Source organism: Mustelus asterias, chromosome 19, assembly GCF_964213995.1.
Source record: "Mustelus asterias chromosome 19, sMusAst1.hap1.1, whole genome shotgun sequence".
Classification (NCBI taxonomy): Eukaryota; Metazoa; Chordata; class Chondrichthyes; order Carcharhiniformes; family Triakidae; genus Mustelus; species Mustelus asterias.
In genome coordinates this window covers 67654254-67673920 of record NC_135819.1, presented here as the reverse complement: position 1 = coordinate 67673920, position 19667 = coordinate 67654254, and the positions used below count along the sequence as shown (strand labels likewise).

The 19667-nt window shown below is 44.3% G+C and overlaps 1 protein-coding gene across 10 annotated transcripts in view; it reads left to right on the top strand.

Annotated features, from left to right (window-relative positions):
* The window catches only part of nrf1 (nuclear respiratory factor 1), a 68974-nt gene extending 49852 nt beyond the window's left edge, over positions 1–19122 (top strand). For 6 of the 10 annotated variants that reach the window (XM_078235807.1, XM_078235804.1, XM_078235809.1 and 3 more), the window contains 2 exons: positions 3887–4012; positions 15765–19122. In XM_078235807.1, coding sequence (XP_078091933.1) covers positions 3887–4012; positions 15765–15937 — 299 coding nt within the window. In that variant the 3' untranslated portion in view covers positions 15938–19122. The remainder of the gene's footprint in view (positions 1–3886; positions 4013–15764) is intronic. The other 4 variants (XM_078235810.1, XM_078235812.1, XM_078235811.1 and 1 more) reach the window with 1 other exon arrangement.
* The last annotated feature ends 545 nt before the right edge of the window (positions 19123–19667 follow it).

The following is a 19667-nucleotide window of genomic DNA, read 5'->3' as shown; positions in this document are numbered from 1 at the left end:
TTTCAAGACCTCAGGATGCCCCAAAGTGCTTTACATCCAACTTTTTGCAATGTAGTCACTGTTGTAGAAAATGTGGCAGCCAATTTGCCACAGGTGACTCCCACAAATAGCAATGTGATTATGACCAGGTTATCTGCTTTGTATTTGGGTGGCACAGTGGTTAGCACCGCTCCTCACAGCGCCAGGGACCCGGGTTCAATTCTGGCCTCAGGTCACTGTCTGTGTGGAGTTTGCACATTCTCCCCGTGTCTGCGTGGGTTTCCTCCGGGTGCTCCGGTTTCTTCCCATAGTCTGGAAGATGTGCCGGTTAGGTTGATTGGTCATGCTAAATTGACCCTAGTTTCAGGGGGATTATCAGAGTAAATATGTGGGGTTACGGGAATAGGGCCTGGGTGGGATTGTGGCTGTTGCAGACTCGATGGGCTGAATGACCTCCTTCTGCACTGTAGCGATTCTATTCTATTATTGATCAAGGGTTAAATATTGGCCAGGACATTGTTGTTGGGGGGTAGGGGTGAGGGGGTTAAATATTGGCCAGGACATTGTGTGGGGGGCCTCTTCCACTCTTCGGAATCATACCATGGGGTCTTCTACATCCAGCTGAGAGCAGATTTAATACTCATTTAATGTCTTATTCGAAAGGCAGCATTTCCAACTTTGCAGCACTCCCGCAGTACTGCGCTGGCAGTACAACATTCTCAGTACTACAATAGAATATCAGTCTACTTTTTGGGCTCAGCCCTTTGGAATGAGACTTGAACCCATAACCTTCTGACTCAGAAGTGTGATTGCCACCAACTGGGCCATGATGACAGTGTAGTATTCTCTTCTCTGCACCTCTTTGTACCTGTCTGACCATTGTTGCTGTTACAGTAAGGCCATCCTGTACACAATTCACCTTCTTGGCTCTGGCCTGCCTCCTGTGTTCTGTCAGGAAACAGTTTGATGTATATAAACACATCAACAGGAGCTCACCCGAGGAGTTGTTCATAAAATACCAGGTGCTATTCCACAGCCCGTGTGCGTTATTCCGAACTTCCAGGATCCCAGTTATGTTCCAGTTAGTTGGGAGAGAGAAGATTGAGGGAACTACTTGTATCGTTCTATTTCGATCGGGATAGGGGTCTTCTGGTTTCTCTCTTCCATTCTACCCCGAAGGGAGGGACTCCAGAGCCCAAGTTGCCATTCTTCACAAGTGAGCATGAGCAGCTAGTGTCATTGGCTTATTTGTTGTGGGGGAATCTGAGTTGAGCCAGATTGTGGCCTAGTTCACATTCCACAGCTTTCAAGCGGTGCTCAATGGAGAGCGGGTGCTGGGTTGGTTTGATTTTTATTCCATTGAGACATTATGTTCAATTGTGACATCTCCAATCGACAAACTCAGGACAAAAACTTGGGATCTTCCTGGTTTGTATGACTCATTACTATGGCATGTGATTCACCTACCCACCAAAAGAACAAAGTGTAGAATTTTCCCTCCCCCCATCGCACCACCCCCACCTGCCCCGATTCTTGAAGAGCTCCTGTGATTTTTAAGTTTATTTATTAATGTTGCAAGTACGCTTACTTAACACTGCAGTTAAGTTACTATAAAAATCCCCTAGTTACCATACTCTGGCACCTCTTAGGGTACGCTGAGGGAGAATTTGGCATGGCCAATGCACCTAACCAGCACGTCTTTCAGACTGTAGGTACCTTATCCAAGTAGCCATTCATCTTTGAGGCCGTTTGGCTGAAGAGGCTAACCTCACCTGTCATTCAAACACGCAGACTAGAGGGGTGCTGGCATCACCTAGCTCAAGACTGCATCAAACCTGGTACCTATTGATCTGTCCAACTTGGCACTGTTCTGGATACTGCCTTTAGCCGCTAGGGTGATCAGAGTTCTCAAAGAGCAAACTCTTAATTTAAATATTGATCTTTATTTTCTGTATCTCCCAAAATAGCCTCCTTGCTGTGCATACACATGGATGTGTGTGTGCTTGCGCATGTGCTTGAGCATGCTTTTATGTATGTGTTATCTGCTTCTATTCTCCATTCTGTGCTGGTAACCTCTGATGTGGAATATTGGATTGGTTTTTTTTTCTTTGGAATTGAAATTCTTTAGCTGCAAACAGTTACCAGAGTTTCAAGCAAAAAAACGAAGCCGATCCCGTTTATTTCATGAGTTGACGTAACTATACGTCCAGCATCCTGACTCAATGTCAGCCGCATCTCACATGGCATTGGGTTGATGTCACTTAGACTGAGATCCAGCTCATTCCGGGTGTGATTTTTTTTTTCAGTTGATGCATTTGTCCTTTGAGCAGCCGAGGAATTGTAGATCCAATTTCAGTTCCAGCGCCAGTTTTGTTGGAACTTGATCTATGGCCTCTTCAGTGAACTGAAATGCTTGGAGAGTGTGGTATAGTGCAGCCCACACAGGGTCGAACTGGGGAGAAATAACATTTGAAGCCAAATAAGTTAATGACCACGGCAGTAATAAGCAATTATAAGATGCATGTGTGTGCGCTGGAGGTGATAATGTGGCACTTTAGGTTAAGGTCTATGAGTATAGTACACTGCCCATGTTAAAAAGAATTGGAAACATTGAGCAAATAAGTTGGCCACACCAAGCTTGAATTTTAAAATTGCCAGCTGAAAGGGAAGAAAGTCAAAGGAATGCGCAGTATTGAACAAGTTAAAGACTGCAAAAGTAGAAAATACACTTCTTTCCTCTGTCTTCTTCTCCTGCCCTCCACTCCCTTTTCTGAGTGCTGGATAGAAAGCTCACGCTGACCTTAGCAGCTCCTGACAGCTTGCCTTGTTCTAAGCAGCACACGTGACTGCAGTAATCTGCAGCCTGTAATCACCAGCGGAGGAGCAGCAGAACAAATCACCCCTTTGTGTCAATGCTGTAGATGCTCGGCTTGAAACCCCCCCCCCCCCCACTTTGGCCCTCTCTTTTATTTCCCCTTAGCTCAGTGTAAGTGGAATAAAAACAGTTGCAACAGTTGACTTTGCTTTTGTTCAAAGCAAATTCCAAAAAGCTCTCAAATGGCTCTGAGTTTATCCAGTAGAGGGTTGAGCCAGGAAGGTTCTAGGTTTGATCCCTAATCTGTGCTGAGTTACCTGCTGTCAGTTCAACAAGATGCTAAGGATATTACAGTGAGATCAGCATTCCTCATTTAGGGAGAGGCAAACTCACCAAAGCTTCTATCCCCTGCTGACTATCTGGTGACAGCAACCCCCCGCCCCCCCCTCAACCTCCACCACCAACACCGCCTCCCCTAACCCACCTACGAACAAAATATGCACATTGATACTGGTTCTGGGTGACCTCTAACATTGAAAGGCCTGGCCATACTTACCCACTGGGTGGATACGGCCACAGGGGTGAGGTGCCTCCCCAAAGAACCATCCGCCTTCAAAAGGAACGGAGGCAAATCTGGTGAAACAATGTAAATCTGTTTGTTGTGGCAATGGATAAACAAGTGGTACCTGGCCTTTTTTGGTTATTTGTTGGGTTTTTTGGAGGCTGTGATAAAGGCCACCTGCATAGCAACAACAACTTGCATTCGCCTAGCTCCTTTAAATTAGTAAAAGGTCCCAAGTCGCTTCATGGGAGCATTATCAAACAAAATTTGAGTTGCGTAAGGAGATATTAGGACAATCAACCAAAAGCGTAGTCAGAGAGGTCGGTTTTCAGGACCAGCTTAAAGGAGGGGAGAGAGAGGTAGAGGTTTAAGGAAGAAATTCTGGAGTTTAGTGCTTAGGCGGCTGGAGGCACAGCCACCAATGATGGAGCAATGAAAATTGGGATGCTTGTGCTAGTGGTGCTGGTTTCAGATTGCGTGTGTCAGAGCCGTTTCCATCATATTCCCCTCTCATATTTTGCAATTCACAGTGGCCTTGTACGTTCCTGTAAAGGTTGCCGCTTCTTCCCAGTTGACCGCTGTCTGCCGCAGTTCCATGGGCAGCAAACAACAGAAAGCCACTGGGTGCAACAAACCGGATCGAGAAAACAGTATTGGTAAAGATTCAAACCTGTGATCTTTAGTTTATTTTAAAAATGCTGAATATAAGAGGGCCCAGTCTGCATGGTATCACCCAGGTCAGGGGGTGTATGATGTAGGGAAGTGGCAACATTGAGAAAGGGAAAGAGACTAAATATTGGTGTGAAAAGTGTCCAGAACAGGTGATGACCACCCCCACAAAGGCTTTGAGAAAATTGCAGGGCTATGGAGCAAGAGCAAAAGATCAGATAAATTCGACAGCTGTTTCAAAAAGCTGACACAAGACACAATGGACTGAATGGTTTACTTTTGTGCTGTAAAGTTGTGCAATTCTAAATCAGACAGTTGACTACTTGGCAACTGACCCTGTGGGAGAGCATACTAGCAAGTTCAGTTGCTTCTAAATCTCATGGCCTAGTGAGTAAAGGCATCAACAAGTGTCACACTCAACATTCAATGAATAAATTGATTACAGTCTGGCCAGTGCTATAGAAATACAGATCACGTCAGCTCCCCAACACCCAGGAATATAGGCTGACCAGTAAAGCAGTATTCTCTTAAATATTTACAGCACAGAAGGAGGCCATTTGACCTATCAAATACTAATCCCACTGTTCTGCTCACTGTCTCGCTTTCCATATCCAAGTATCTTCCTGCTCCTGGTAATTGTCCAATGTCGGCATGTGTTTAAGGTGTTAAGATTTGATTTTATTGAGATGCCCCCTGTGGTCAGATATCCAACTTGGACACGTTGTCAGGGCTTGCACCTGAAGAACCCTCGGCAGGGTCCAGGGGGGCTGCCAGCACCTGTGGAACTGTCCTCCAGTTCAAATTTTCAGGAGAGGTGTGGAGGCAACCCAGGGGAAGGGGCAGCTCTGAGGAAAGGATCTAACATGCTGCATGTAGGACTTGTGACATTGTTCCCAATGCAACCAATGTGTGAAAATTAAGAGAGTGGAGGCTGATTATAAAACAGGCTGATTTTTAAAAAAATGTACCAGTTGCATTAGGGTAGATTTTTTTATCCATCTGTACATGTGAAAATAATTCCAAATGGAGAGAAGTGATCAAGAGTAACAGATTTCACTGTTTAAAAAAAATGAAGGCGATTAGCAGAGGAGTAATTATTGTAATCGACTCGTGTGCAGATTGAGGTGCCTGGTAATCTATTGCAGGGCAGCTACTGCCGGCCATAGTTTAAGATATAGGATAATGAGCTTTAGAGCACAGACGGCTGAGAGAGGCCATTTGCAACAATTAGCCCACAGCCTGGTTGCCTTACAGCAAGAGGGGCCATAATCTCTGAATGAGGTAGCACCTGCATTCTTGCCACTCAGAGTCTGGTGAAGGGTTACAGTAGATGTATGAAATGTTTATCTATAATTAGCTTTCTCCACCAAATAATTTGACAACTTAAGTCCTTCTACTTTTACCAGAAAGCACTCTCTGAAATGGCAGTGGGTCCATCGAACGTCTCAGGTGGGAAACCTACTGTCCTCATGTGGCCTGATCTACACATGACTCCAAACCAATGCATTTGACTGCTTATTAACCTGAAGTAGTCTAGCAAACCCCACGCTTGTATCAAACAGCTGCAGAAACTCGAGAGAAAGCCCACTAATACTTCCAGAAGGCATCTAGGGATGAGCAAAAATTGCTGACCTCTCTGGCAATATCCATATCCCAGGGATTATTTCATCTAAATCTCTCATTCTTTGTATTCATATTCCTTTTAGTCACTTTTTACCCCTGTAAACACTCTTTTAAAGGCTTGTGCACCTCAACCCATCACCCCCTTTTGTATCTATGACCTAACTGTGCTTTTCCATTTTAATGAAGCGGAATTTCTCAAACCTTTCTCCCTCTTGCCACTAAATTTCCATATTAGGACAGCTTTTTCCTAAGTATTTTTTTTCTTCACTCAGTTGATAAAGCTTTATTAGGAATAGTCCAAGCTTTATGTTGGAAGTGTGTGACCTCCCTTTGGCGCTGCCACTCATGGCAAAGTGGTTGCGAATCCTTCCAATTTGACTTGAACCTGAGTTGCAATTCCTGGAGGAAAGAATTAATTCTATGAATGTTCTCTGAGCTCTGTGCATGTGTGCGCACCCATGTGAGGGATGTCAGTCTTTGAAAATGAACCCTGAACTACAGCTACCTTCCAGTGTTGGAGCCCCGCAGTCAAATTTAAAGCTGCACTTATTGGCATGGCTTGCACGTGAAGAAGAAACCCTTGATTAGATGTAAGTTCTAGCCTGCCCTAATAATGTGCTTGACCACCAACCTCAGAAGAGTGCTCCATCTCTTCCTTTTTCCAGGTCTGTTATCTTGTCTCCACCCCCAATTGGGGTTGTATTCAGAAACCCTCTGACTCATTTCACATAAACCCTTTATAGTCCGCAGACAGTCTGAGCTGAATTTAAATTCAATACCAGTGTTTGAAGGTCAATGTCCATCTGTTGAGTTACTCAGGTTTGTTTTTTTATACTCATTTTATCACCCAATAATAACAGCTATTCTCTTAAGTTATGGAACTAACTGCAGAGACAAAATTCCTTCAGCACCACTACAACGATGTCAGTCCCAGCCTGCTACCACTTTCAACTCTCCTCCCATTGCAGTCCATCAAAAGACAAGACTTCTCTGCACTCAGTCCCAAGCCTAGAAATGTAATTCTAAAGGGTTCCAAGAACAGAGACACCGAGGGGAGCGTGTGCACAAATATTTGAAGATGACAGGGCAGGTTAACAAAGCAGTTACCAAAGCATATGGGATCCTGGATTTTATAAACAAGACAGGCAGAGTTTTAAAAAAACAGGAAGCTAAGCTAAATCTACATCAAGCACTAGTTTGACCCTGTTGGTATATTCTGTCCAATTCTGGCAGCACACTTTAGGAAGGATGTGAAGGCTTTGGAGAGCTTGCGGACAAAATTTATCAGAATTTAATTTATTATTGTCACATGTATTGGTATACAATGAAAAGTATTGTTTGATGCATGTTATACAGACAAAGCGTAGGGTGCAGAACATAGTGTTACAGTCATAGCTAGGGTGTAGAGAAAGATAAACTTAATATAAGGTAGGTCCACTCAAAAGTCTGGTGGCAGAGGGAAGAAGCTGTTCTTGAGTCAGTTGGTGACCTCAGAATTTTGTATCTTTTTCTCGACAGAAGAAGGTAGAAGAGAGAATGTCCGGGGTGCCTAGGGTCCTTGATTATGCTGGCTGCTTTTCTGAGGCAGCAAGGCAGAATGGTCCCAAAAATGAGGGAGTACTGTTATATTGATCCACTGGGGAAGCTGGCTCATTCCCCTTAGAGCAGAGAAGGCTACGAGGAATTTTGATGTTGTTTAAAATTGTGAAGGGTTTAGATGAAGCTAATAAAGAGAAACTATTACCAGTGGCTGAAGGGTTGATAACCAGAGGGCACCAATTTAAGGTGATTGGCAAAAGAACCAGACCCAACATGAGGAAAAGCTTTCTTATGCAATGAGTGTTTAGGATTTGGAATGCACTGCCTGATAGGGTGATGGATACAAATTCAGTCATACTCTTCAAAAGAGAATTGGCTCGACACTCAAAGGAGAAAAAAGTTCAGGACAATGGGAAAAGAACGGGAAGTGGAATTAACTGGATTTCTCTCTCAAAGAACCAAGCTGAATATTTCTCTTCTGTGCTATGCTGTTTTAGGATTCTATAAAATGAAGGGACAGCACATATGCTCACTCAGTTACCCAGAAAAGCACCCTGCCAACTAAGAGCCTGCTGAGCTCCCTCCATATTGAATGGATGAATTAAAGGGACAAATGTAGAGTTACCCAACAATCTCTTGTAACAACGGTTCTGTGGAGTAGAGAGAACCTTTTATTTTGATACATCAACTTTCTTCTTTTTACCTCTGCTAAAAAATATTGGCAGATCACCAATATCTCATCCAAGTGACCATACTTTTTGTCTGACCACAGACCATCTCAACCAAATCCAATTCTGTGCATGGATAGGCTCCCAAAGGGTTCATAGAGCAATTTAGGAGAAGTGCTTCTGGTTGATGTCTCCACTGTAACCCAGTGACTCTCCAGCTGCTGAGGCCAAGTGTAAAGCCCCTCCTGCCACTAGCTGAGACAGACTTGGCTTGACTTGCTAATCATCACCATCACCATAACCACCTGAGTCATAGCAGGCGGCTTCTTTCTGTACAACTAGCAGTCTGTTCCTGACCGAGCTCCAATGATGGCTGAGCTGGTTAAAGCACTGAGTAGTTGAGTCACTAAGATCAATTTCCCCACATGTGCAGAAATAGCTGACCTCAGCCAAGGTGGTGGCGGGGACACTGGTGTTGGCCTCAATATCTTTGAGCTATGAAGAGAGGAACTAATTCGTTTTTACTCTGCACCTGATCTGTGCCCTATCAATAGTGGTAATATTTGATAGGACATTGTTGAGGGGTTTTACTCTGTACCCCTGGAATGTTTCAGTGATGGGGTGTGGAACCAGGTGGATGTGGGAAGTCAGTGGGGGACAGGAAGGGACAAAAGACTTCAATTGTCACGGTTTTCCTGGTATTAGACTACTGATCAACAGTAAGTGATTTATTCTGTTCCCTGCTGGCGAAGCTTAAATAGGAAATCTCACTCCAAGATAACAGCTAGAGTCCAATCCACTTATTTGCAAATCTGATCTCATACAAGCAGCTTCCTAATGAGGCGCATCTTTCCCAAAGGCCTAATTTGATCTTGATCCAGGCCAGGTACTGGTGGCCAATCCTGCTGATTGGCTGGCAGAGTTGGCTTTCAGGGCTGAAGGCCAGTAAGTGAGCCTGGACTCTGCTGAGATGGTGGATTGAGTGTTGCAGCTAGAAGTGGAAAAATCAGCCTGACCTGATTGCTATTCCTACCCAGCAGTTTCCACTGAAAATTGCATGTACACGAGTCCAGGAACAAATATCAGATAATCCACTCATAGTCAACAAACCTGTTGCTACCCACTATCTAGGCTTTATTGAGAATTACAGTTACCTTGCCTAACAGACACCCGGGTGTCTACAAAACTGTTCCCGAGGCAGAGTTAGCAACAGCAGGACGGGAGCAAAGGAAAATCCTTTACTTTCTGATTTAAATGTCTCCTGCAATACTGTGGGGCCCTCCCCCACATCCGTCTAGTGATTAGCCTCAACTACTGTCTTGTTAAGAAGTGGCTAGTGACATCTGTAGAAGCTTTGTTGCTGAGCAATGTTATTGTGTAATTGGGTTTAATAAAATACTATGTCCAAGTCAGTCTTGGAGTGGAGTAATGAGCTTAAGTCGGTGGCTCATGACGAAAGAGCCAGCAGCCCTTCACTATTCACAGTCATAGCCTGGCATGTCTCTGCGCTCCTTGGGCACTCGGTCTAAACTGCTCGTGTCGGGGATTCTAAAACTAGGGATCATAAATGTAAAGTCCAATTGGGGAAATTATGCTTCCTTATCCAGAGAGAAAGGTTTAGAGTGTAGACACTCTGCTGCAAGGAGCGGTTGAGGCGAATAGCATACATGATTTAAGGAGAAACTAAACAAACACGAGGGAGAAAGGAGTAGAAGATTATGCGGAATAGGGTTAGATGAAAATGGTGGGAGGGGGCTCATGTGGCATGTACATACTGATATTGACCATTTGGATCATATAGCCTCTTTCTCTGCTGTACATTCTCTGCAGTTCATGTAATTTCACTTACCCATGGCTGTAATTTATACTTCTAAGTAACCCTCTGTGGTATTGACTGCTTAAGGTAACTATCCAGCTCACCTTTCACTGCCACCAGCTCATTCCCAATGTTGAATTACACAGAGTGTGTCTGTAAATAACACCTCTGCGGTGATTCATCTTTGCTTCCCTTTTAATTTTTTTTAAGGATTCAAAGAAACTTGCAGGGCAGAAGGAGGCCATTCAGCCCATTGCACCAGTGCTGGCTCTTTGAAAGAGTCATCATGCCTTGTCCCACATTCCTGCTGTTTGCCTGTAAGTTCCCCATCCTCAAGTGTCTGCCCAGCTCCCTTTTAAAGTTATTTATGAAATCAGTAACCATCGCCTTTTTAGAGAGAGTGTTCAAAATCGCAGCGACTCTGAGTGACAATACTACTCTTCATCCTCCCTCTCCATCTTTTACCGATAATTTTAAATCTCTGAACTCTGGGTATTGACTCACTCACCAGGAGGAATAGCTTTTCTCTATCTACTCTTATCATCATCTTGAAAAACCTCGATCTCTTAACCTGCTCTATTCCAAGAAACATAATCCTAACTTTTCCAACTTCTCCTCACAACTGATATTCCCTCATCCTTGGTAAACCTCCTCTGTGTGATTTTAATGGTCTTTATATCTTTCTTGAAGTGTGGTGCCCTGAATTGTCCACAATAACTTGTTGTATGAATCCTTTTCTTCTGTTCCTGATTGTCCCGTGAACTGTGAGGCCTGCAGTGCAGTCATAGGTGCAGCCTTTACAATCTCTGGGAAGCCAGCGATAGGAGTATCACAACCCCTGCTACCCACGTCATGCTATTGGGTCGTAAGTGTCTGCTGGCAGCCTGCAGTTTCAGCTCCTCTTCATTTCTTCTGAGGGCTTTGAATTGGTTGTATGTTGTGGGGGGAGGGGGGGAGGATGGAAAGAATGAAGGAGCTTTATATTTTTTGATATAATTTGAAAGCTTGTCAGTCCATGTCAGGGTGAAGATGTAAAGATTAGCTTAATTGGAGGTTGGTTTTAGACCTATAGACATGAGTACCAAAGAAAAACCTCCGTCTGTTTACAAATTAATCATCAATTATATAACCAGTAGGATTAACTCTACTTCGCTAAATCATTCAGATGGCTAAGTCCTTCGAATCTTTCAAAATAAATTAAAAACTTGGCACAGTAAAACCCTGCAGCCTTGGCTCAGCTGCAGAGGGTCAGTTAACATTATTAAATGGGAAAAGATTTTTTTTAAATATTGAAATCTTTGGAGATCTTTGCCTATTTTCCTTTTGTGTTTGCCAAATAAACACTCCTGTGATGGACCAGTGAGTGAAAAACAAGTACTGATTTGAATTTATAGAGCACCTTTCATAACCTCCAATCGCCCAAATTGTTTTATGGCTAATGAAGAACTTTGAGAAGCTGAACCACACAAGCAAGCATGATCCTAGGTTCAATGTTAGCTCCACTCTGAGTGTGAGCTGCTCTCAGTCAGTGGAGTAGCAAGGGGTAATAAAAACAAAATGTTGGATAAAGTAAAGTTAAAGTTTATTAGTCACGAGTAGGCTTACATTAACACTGCAATGAAGTTACTGTGAAATTCCCCTAGTCGCCACACTCCGGCGCCTATTCGGGTACACTGAGGGAGAATTTAGCATGGCCAGTTGACCTAACTTGCACATCTTTGGACTGTGGGAGGAAACCGGAGCATCTGGAGGAAACCCATGCAGACACTGGGAGAAGGTGCAAACTCCACACAGACAGTGACCGAAGCCAGGAATTGAACCTAGGTCCCTGGCGCTGTGAGGCAGCAGTGCTAACCTCTGTGCCACCGTGCCATCCTAGGCTAAACTCAGCAGGCCTGGCAGCATCCATGCAGAGAAAAATGTTTCGAGTCTAAATTACCCTCCTATAGGTGCTGCCTGACCTCCTGAGTTTATCCAGCATTCCTATTTATATTTTTAATTTCTAGCACCCGCAGTATTTTGCTTTTATTTTAGTAGCAAGGGGCATCTCACTGACTCAACTTCTCTGGGTTTGCTGGGCGAATATAGGAAAGTTATTCAAGATTCCCACTTGTTCTCATTTAATAACATTCTACTGTAGGTGGGTGATTTAAAAACAGGACTCAATTTTGATGCCCCAGTAGTTCTATACTCGCTGTCCAGCATGCAACATAGCCATTTGGGTGTGGGCAGGAATAGATTTTTTTGCCTAGGAGCCTGCGATCAATCAGGTACATTACGAAACAGCGCAGAAGCTTATGTAGGGATGAGGAAACAAGGTTCAGATGGCTCGATTGAGGGTTACAAGTTAGCAAGGAACGAGCTGAAAAAGGGGCTTAGGAGAGCCAGGAGGGGACATGAGAAGTCCTTGGCGGGTCGGATCAGGGAAAACCCCCCAAGGCTTTTTACTCTTATGTGAGGAATAAAAGAATGACCAGGGTGAGGTTAGGGCCGGTCAAGGACAGTAGTGGGAACTTGTGTATGGAGTCAGTAGAGATAGGCGAGGTGATGAATGAATACTTTTCTTCAGTGTTCACCAAGGAGAGGGGCCATGTTTTTGAGGAAGAGAAGGTGTTACAGGCTAATAGACTGGAGGAAATAGATGTTCGGAGGGAGGATGTCCTGGCAGTTTTGAATAAACTGAAGGTCGATAAGTCCCCTGGGCCTGATGAAATATATCCTAGGATTCTTTGGGAGGCAAGGGATGAGATTGCAGAGGCTTTGGCTTTGACCTTTGGGTCCTCACTGTCCACGGGGATGGTGCCAGAGGACTGGAGAATGGCGAATGTTGTTCCTCTGTTTAAGAAAGGGAATAGAAATGACCCTGGTAATTATAGACCGATTAGTCTTACTTCGGTGGTTGGTAAATTGATGGAAAAGGTCCTTAGGGATGGGATTTACGACCATTTAGAAAGATGCGGATTAATCCGGGATAGTCAGCACGGATTTGTGAAGGGCAAGTCGTGCCTCACAAATTTGATAGAATTTTTTGAGGAGGTAACTAAGTGTGTTGATGAAGGTAGGGCAGTTGATATCATATACATGGATTTTAGTAAGGCGTTTGATAAGGTCTCCCATGTCGGCTTATGATGAAGGTGAGGAGGTGTGGGATTGAGGGAAAGTTGGCCGATTGGATAGGTAACTGGCTGTCTGATCGAAGACAGAGGGTGGTGGTGGATGGAAAATTTTCGGATTGGAGGCAGGTTGCTAGCGGAGTGCCACAGGGATCAGTGCTTGGTCCTCTGCTCTTTGTGATTTTTATTAATGACTTAGAGGAGGGGGCTGAAGGGTGGATCAGTAAATTTGCTAATGACACCAAGATTGGTGGAGTAGTGGATGAGGTGGAGGGCTGTTGTAGGCTGCAAAGAGACATGGGTAGGATGCAAAGCTGGGCTGAAAAATGGCAAATGGAGTTTAACCCTGATAAATGTGAGGTGATTCATTTTGGTAGGACTAATTTAAATGTGGATTACAGGGTCAAAGGTAGGGTTCTGAAGACTGGAGGAACAGAGAGATCTTGGGGTCCATATCCACAGATCTCTAAAGGTTGCCACTCAAGTGGATAGAGCTGTGAAGAAGGCCTATTGTGTGTTAGCTTTTATTAACAGGGGGTTGGAGTTTAAGAGCCGTGGGGTTATGCTGCAACTGTACAGGACCTTGGTGAGACCACATTTGGAATATTGTGTGCAGTTCTGGTCACCTCACTATAAGAAGGATGTGGAAGCGCTGGAAAGAGTGCAGAGGAGATTTACCAGGATGCTGCCTGGTTTGGAGGGTAGGTCTTATGAGGAAAGTTTGAGGGAGCTAGGGCTGTTCTCTCTGGAGCGGAGGAGGCTGAGGGGAGACTTAATAGAGGTTTATAAAATGATGAAGGGGATAGATAGAGTGAACGTTCAAAGACTATTTCCTCGGGTGGATGGAACTATTACAAGGGGGCATAACTATAGGGTTCGTGGTGGGAGATATAGGAAGGATGTCAGAGGTAGGTTCTTTACGCAGAGAGTGGTTGGGGTGTGGAATGGACTGCCTGCAGTGATAGTGGAGTCAGACACTTTAGGAACAGTTAAGCGGTTATTGGATAGGCACATGGAGCACACCAGTATGATAGGGAGTGGGATAGCTTGATCTTGGTTTCAGATAAAGCTCGGCACAACATCGTGGGCCGAAGGGCCTGTTCTGTGCTGTACTGTTCTATGTTCTAGAAGAGAATATTCAACCCATTGGGTCTGCACTCTGACAGAGTAACTTACCCAGGCCCTAACCCCTTTTCCCCCACATCTTTACCATGGCTAATCCATCTAACCTACACATCTTGGGACACTAAGGAGTAATTTTAGCATAGCCAATCCACCTAACCTGCACACCTTTGGATAGTGGGAGGACACTGGAGCACCCGGAGGTAACCCATGCTGACAAAAGGGAGAACGTGCAAACTCCACACAGTCACCCATGGCCAGAATTGAACCCGGGTCCCTGGAGCTGTGAGGCAGTAGTGCTAACCACTGTGCCACTGTTCTGCTCCTCTTCTCCCCTTCTGAATGTATCAATTGTTTGTCAGTGTACAGTTCCATAGCCACCTGCCCTCCAGTCCCTTAGTCAACTGCCTATTCCTCATGTTTGAGCCTGACCTTGGCAGAGTTATCGCTGCGACACAGCCAGGCTTCTGATCGAATTGCCATCGGGAGCAGGTTGGTTTGCGTCCTTCCTAATCCAAGGACACGGAGACCCATTCTAGTACCTGGGTTGCGTCCACTTACTGCAAAACAAACCAGGCTTGGAATTTATCAGCCAACTCTTCTCAACTGTACCATAACGAATTTTATAATGAAAGAAGATTTCCTCTGTTTACTGTTATTCCAGATAGACACCAGAGGAAATCTTTTTGTGTTCAGGGTCCACCACCTATGAAGAGTGCTGATCAGCCATGATCAAATTGAATAGTGGAACAGATCCGAGGGGCTGAATAGTCTTGCACTGTTCCTAGGTGTGTGGGGAGGGCTAACCAGAGAGATTGTGATTCTCCCTACCCCATCCCTTGCTCTCTATCTCGTGTCGCAAGCAATGTCCTGAATCAAGTGGAGAAAGCAATGTCCTGAATCAAAATTAACAAACGTCAAATAAGGCTGCAGATTAGAAGAATTCCTCTCCTCCTCCTCCTTCCTTATGAAGCAGGTTTCCAGCAAAAGCCGTTACTACCACATAAATTAGTTTGCGCACTATCCAGTTACTTTCCAATGTAGAAAATATCCCAGGATGCTTCACAGAAAGAATGAGGCACCGGGCAGAAGTGGAGGAGTTAGAGGTGACCACAGGCAGTGAAGGAGCCTGCAAGGTGAAGGATTTTAGGGAGAGAGTTCCAGAACATAGAGATATGATGACTGAAAACTCTGTCATTACAATTGAAGAGAAGATTGCACAGGAAGGCAGATTGGTTTAGGACAGAATGCTGGAAGAGAGAGGGTGTGGCAAGGTCATGAAGGAGATATCTAGGTGAGATGGAGAGTAAAGGATAGGCTGTTGTGACCAAATATTCCACAATCGGAAGCTCCCTGTCACAAGGGCGTTTGAATGCTTGTGAAGGGCAGAGGTTAAAGGTCAGGGTGGGAATGAATAAATAAGCAGTGTTGCTTGTTTACCTTGGGAAGTATTTTTACGGAACTGTTCTTCGTGTGATTAGGCATGTTGGATAGAGCCCATGATTGTGTGGGGTGGGTTGTAAAAGAAGGGGGGCTTGGGACCATGTGTCCTTTTACTCAATTTATCCTTTGCATTCCTGTAGCTGTCAGTCACTATGATGCTGGAGTATTGTATCCTTGACTGAGCAAAATTCCAGATCATATTTGCCTCCAGGCTCCATGGTACTTAATCCCAAAATAAATATCGTGGCCAGTCAACCTTAGAACCTATCTCAAAGTTTGGTGTCCTAACTGGAGGTATCACAGACTGGGCTGCTTCACCTAAAAGGAAATGGTATTGATGTTGGGGTGGGGGAATTGGGGTGAGGCGTTTCTGCATCGGTAACTCGCTGACTCTTTCCGTTTCTTTCATTCCCAGGCCTGGTGCAGATCCCAGTGAGCATGTACCAGACCGTCGTCACCAGCCTGGCTCAGGGTAACAGACCCGTTCAGGTTGCAATGGCCCCTGTCACCACTCGGATGACGGATATCCAGTCGTCTGGCGTAACCGTGGAAGGACAAGCGGTGGAGGTGGTGACACTGGAGCAGTGAGGAGGTCACCGATGGACAAAGCGACTTTTCTGTCCTTGGGAAGTCCCGACGCTGCAGTTCTGCAATCAGATGTCTAGTGTGTTAACAGGTGGTCATGAAAAATAAAAGTACCCTGTGTGGGTTTAGTGCTGGAGAGAGAAATTCTAGGGGATGGACTTCTCATCTCTTATATTACCTTCAAAGAGATTTCTAGCTCTTGTATTTACTGTTTTATATTGGAGGGGAAGAAAAATCAAACCTATTTGTATAAGTTTCTCTGTATTTATGCACAAAGTGTTTGTGTCCGTGACTGAAGATGGAGGCCTTGTTTATTAGTGGTCTCAACTGGGATCCTTCTCATTGCGGTTCTGGTAGTTTGGATTGGCTCTGGTGGGTTGGAGTTTTGGGAGGGTGGGTTGCCTCTGCATTTTCCATCTCAATAAAAGTTGGCGCAGGACCTGAACCCCAACCGTTTTAAAAGTTGCTGTCTGGTTGGTGTGTAGATTTTGACTTTATTGCTCTTTCGCTTATTTTAAATCTTACAAGTTAAAGCAGGAGCATTTTCTATCCCCAGTCGCTGTTGTGATCAACGCCGCTGTCTTTGAGCACAAATGGAGGTGGGATAACGTGCCAGAGGTTCCCCTCTCCTGTGATCTCTGTTTGAGTGCATGTGTGTTCATGTCCAGGTAGATATGTGTTGCTGCATGAGGGCAGGACCGAGCTTTGTTTTGAATCCCCCCCTCCTTCCCCTGCAGCTGAAGTGAGGTACAAGAGGTCAGCAGACACCAGTCTGAAACTTCACCAGGTGGGGAAGGGATAAAATTGGTAGGCATTTAGCGAATTGAGGTATAAAGATGGTTTGTCTCTCCGCCCCCACCCCCAAAGCAAACTGGACCAGGAACCCATTGGGTAAACTGAAGTTATTTTTAATCATTTTTAATTTTTCATGTGTTTTATTCATTTCCTATTAAATCCAGGAGCCATCCAGAGTGCAAAGCCTGAGTTCCGTCCGTACCTTGATTCAGTTGTGAAAGTTATTACTGTAAACTTGCATTGAGCAGAGCCGTACTGCTTTGCTAGGCTTTGACTGTGGGCTTCTGACCGGGATTCCCATAGTGGGGCAGTGAGGGGGTGGGAATACAGCATGGGGGCTTTAAGGCTGCAACTCCCTCAGTTTGACCTTGTCCACTTGACAAGCAGTCATGAAGCATTTGTAGCGAATTTGTTTTGTCCTAACTTTAGACCACTTAGGTAATCGTAATGTAACAACAGCAAATTTCATTTATACAGGGCTTTTAATATGGTAAAATGTCCCAAGGAGTAGAAAGTAGACACCGTTTAAACATAACAGAGCAGAATGCTTCTGCCCAAGTAGAATGCTTTTCCCCAGGCACCTCTAGTTTGGGGAATTTTAACCACATATGGCAGATCTCAGTATCGTTCAAGCCATTGAATTAAATTGTTTTATTCTACAAAGTTAGCCCACACACAAGTCCAGTAAGTACTACCTTTGTTCAAAGTTATTCGGATGCAAAAGACATTTTATATTTTCCATTAATAGGCTTTAGTTGAACTGAATAAATTCAGATATTCCAGATCCTAGTTTTGTGTTCTCGGCCTTGTTCCTGCTGGGGTTCTGAAGGAAAGCTTTTTTTCTTTTGGAGTTTCACTTTCTGGAATGTGCATAGAAAAAAAAAAATTGTAAGTGGGACTCATGAATGAAGTTTGAGTAGGAGTTAGATGATATTTATGTTGGACTTCATTTGGCATTATTCAAAGGAGACCATCTAAAGGGAGTAAGATGGGTTAAAATAGTAACTGGGCAAGAGAATGAATTCTCTTCCACTCACATCCTGATGTGATGAGACAAAGTCAGTTATGTTGCATGTTGTGGATGCTGGAACCCATACCACTGGTACCAGACTAGAGGGAACGTCTAGAGGGTGCAGTGATTAATTTGCCCCTCTCGTTATGTGTAAGGAAGAGAGCTTAATAAAGTTAAAATGTTGCAGGACCAGGCACTCCTTAAACTGCTTCAGTATTTCTTGACATTGACCTTTCCTGGCCTGGTTTCCAGCCATGTATCTACCGCATCCTGCAATGTTGTCACTTGGGTTACTTGAGAATGCTTGGCCCAGCACTTTGTCAAAAAAATCGCACTTAAGCCAATACGCTTTAATGTTTGTGCCAATATGCTTCTTGTGGGCTGCTCTTAATTCATCACTTCACCATCCAGTATCAAACCTGTGCCACAGCGGTACTTTGCTCTAGTGTTATACAGTTTAGAACCCTCTCCAGACACCACCTGAGTTTGAAGGATGGAACATCTGCAGTGGTACTTTATGTTTCAGTTCGGGGTAGATGTTATAGCAGTTCCCCACAACCACCGTTAAGCTTTGCTAAAATCCCGGTGATAACACTACATTGTATTTACTTCCCCCTCTCTCCCCTGTCAATCCTATCCAGCTCACACCCAACACTTGGGCAAGAGGGTGACAGGATTCTGATTCCGCCAACTGATGAGATGGGTGATGGATGGAGCCAAAATGATTCTTGCAACAACCACTATAGTATTAGCTGAATTCCTTGCAGAAGCTGTTGACTCTGTGTGGGTGGCGGGGAAGGGGGGTGGTGGGTTAGAGAACAGTCACAGGAGCAATTTGGTTGCTTTGTAAAATGAATGTGGTGACCCCAGGTACTGTGAAAAGAGATTCTATCTGGCAAGCTAGAATAGATTGGAAATGCTTCCTGCTTTGGACACGTACAGCTTTATATGGGGAGGGTGGGAGGGAGGGATGGGGTTGGTATGGGGAGGGAGGGTTAGGTTGTCATTGTCCTCCATATTTTGTCTAGTTAGTCAAGTGGACCAATGGATGCTACACATAGCGGCCAGCCTGGTCTAAGGGGACACATTGCAAAGATTTAATCTTCAAATAGATAAGAAAACTGTATATAATAAAAGTTCTTTTAAGTGCTGAAGGTGACTACAGGTCTTAAAAGTACTGTGGTTTGTTTGCTACCATATTTATTCCCCTTGGATACTCTGAAATGTATTTGAATGAAGTAATTTGCATTTTATTTTGTTTTATATGTTGCTTTTACTTTTGTTTGGGAATTGTGATTTGCTATCTAAACACCGCAGGCTTTTCTGGGCATATTGAGCTCATGGTGTGTAATAAAGATGTGAATAATCCTGGTATGTTGGAGGCTGCTGGACTATGCCTCTTTTATTTCAGCCAAACAATGGTCCTTGCAGTAACTTCAATGCACAGAGAGGAAAGGGGGATTTGCTAAGTGACTTGTAGCATCATAACAGGCATCCGTCCATGAAGATCGCCGCTGTAACAACAAAGCTTATCCATTGGGTGAGAGGGCAAAATACTTCAGAGGGCATCAGAGAAAGAATCCATATTCCACAGTTTACCCCACCCTGAAAGGACAATAATTGCACTCTATACATCTCTCTCTTCCCCACCCCCTTCAGCTATACTTAACCTCCCCTTCTCTCCTCTCATTTCCATTTTCTCTTCCATCACCCCTTTCTCTCCCTCTCTCACACCTTTACACTATTTTCTCTCTTCCCCCTTGCATATTCTTCCTGCATCCCTTCTCCATATGTCTCTATCTCATGCCAATATTAATATTCCCCATCTCTTCATTTCTTTCGCTGCCATCTCTCTCTATCTTGCTGTTATTAGGAAAGCACTTGAGAAGATGATGTGTGGTTTTAATACTTTAACATTTAAGACAA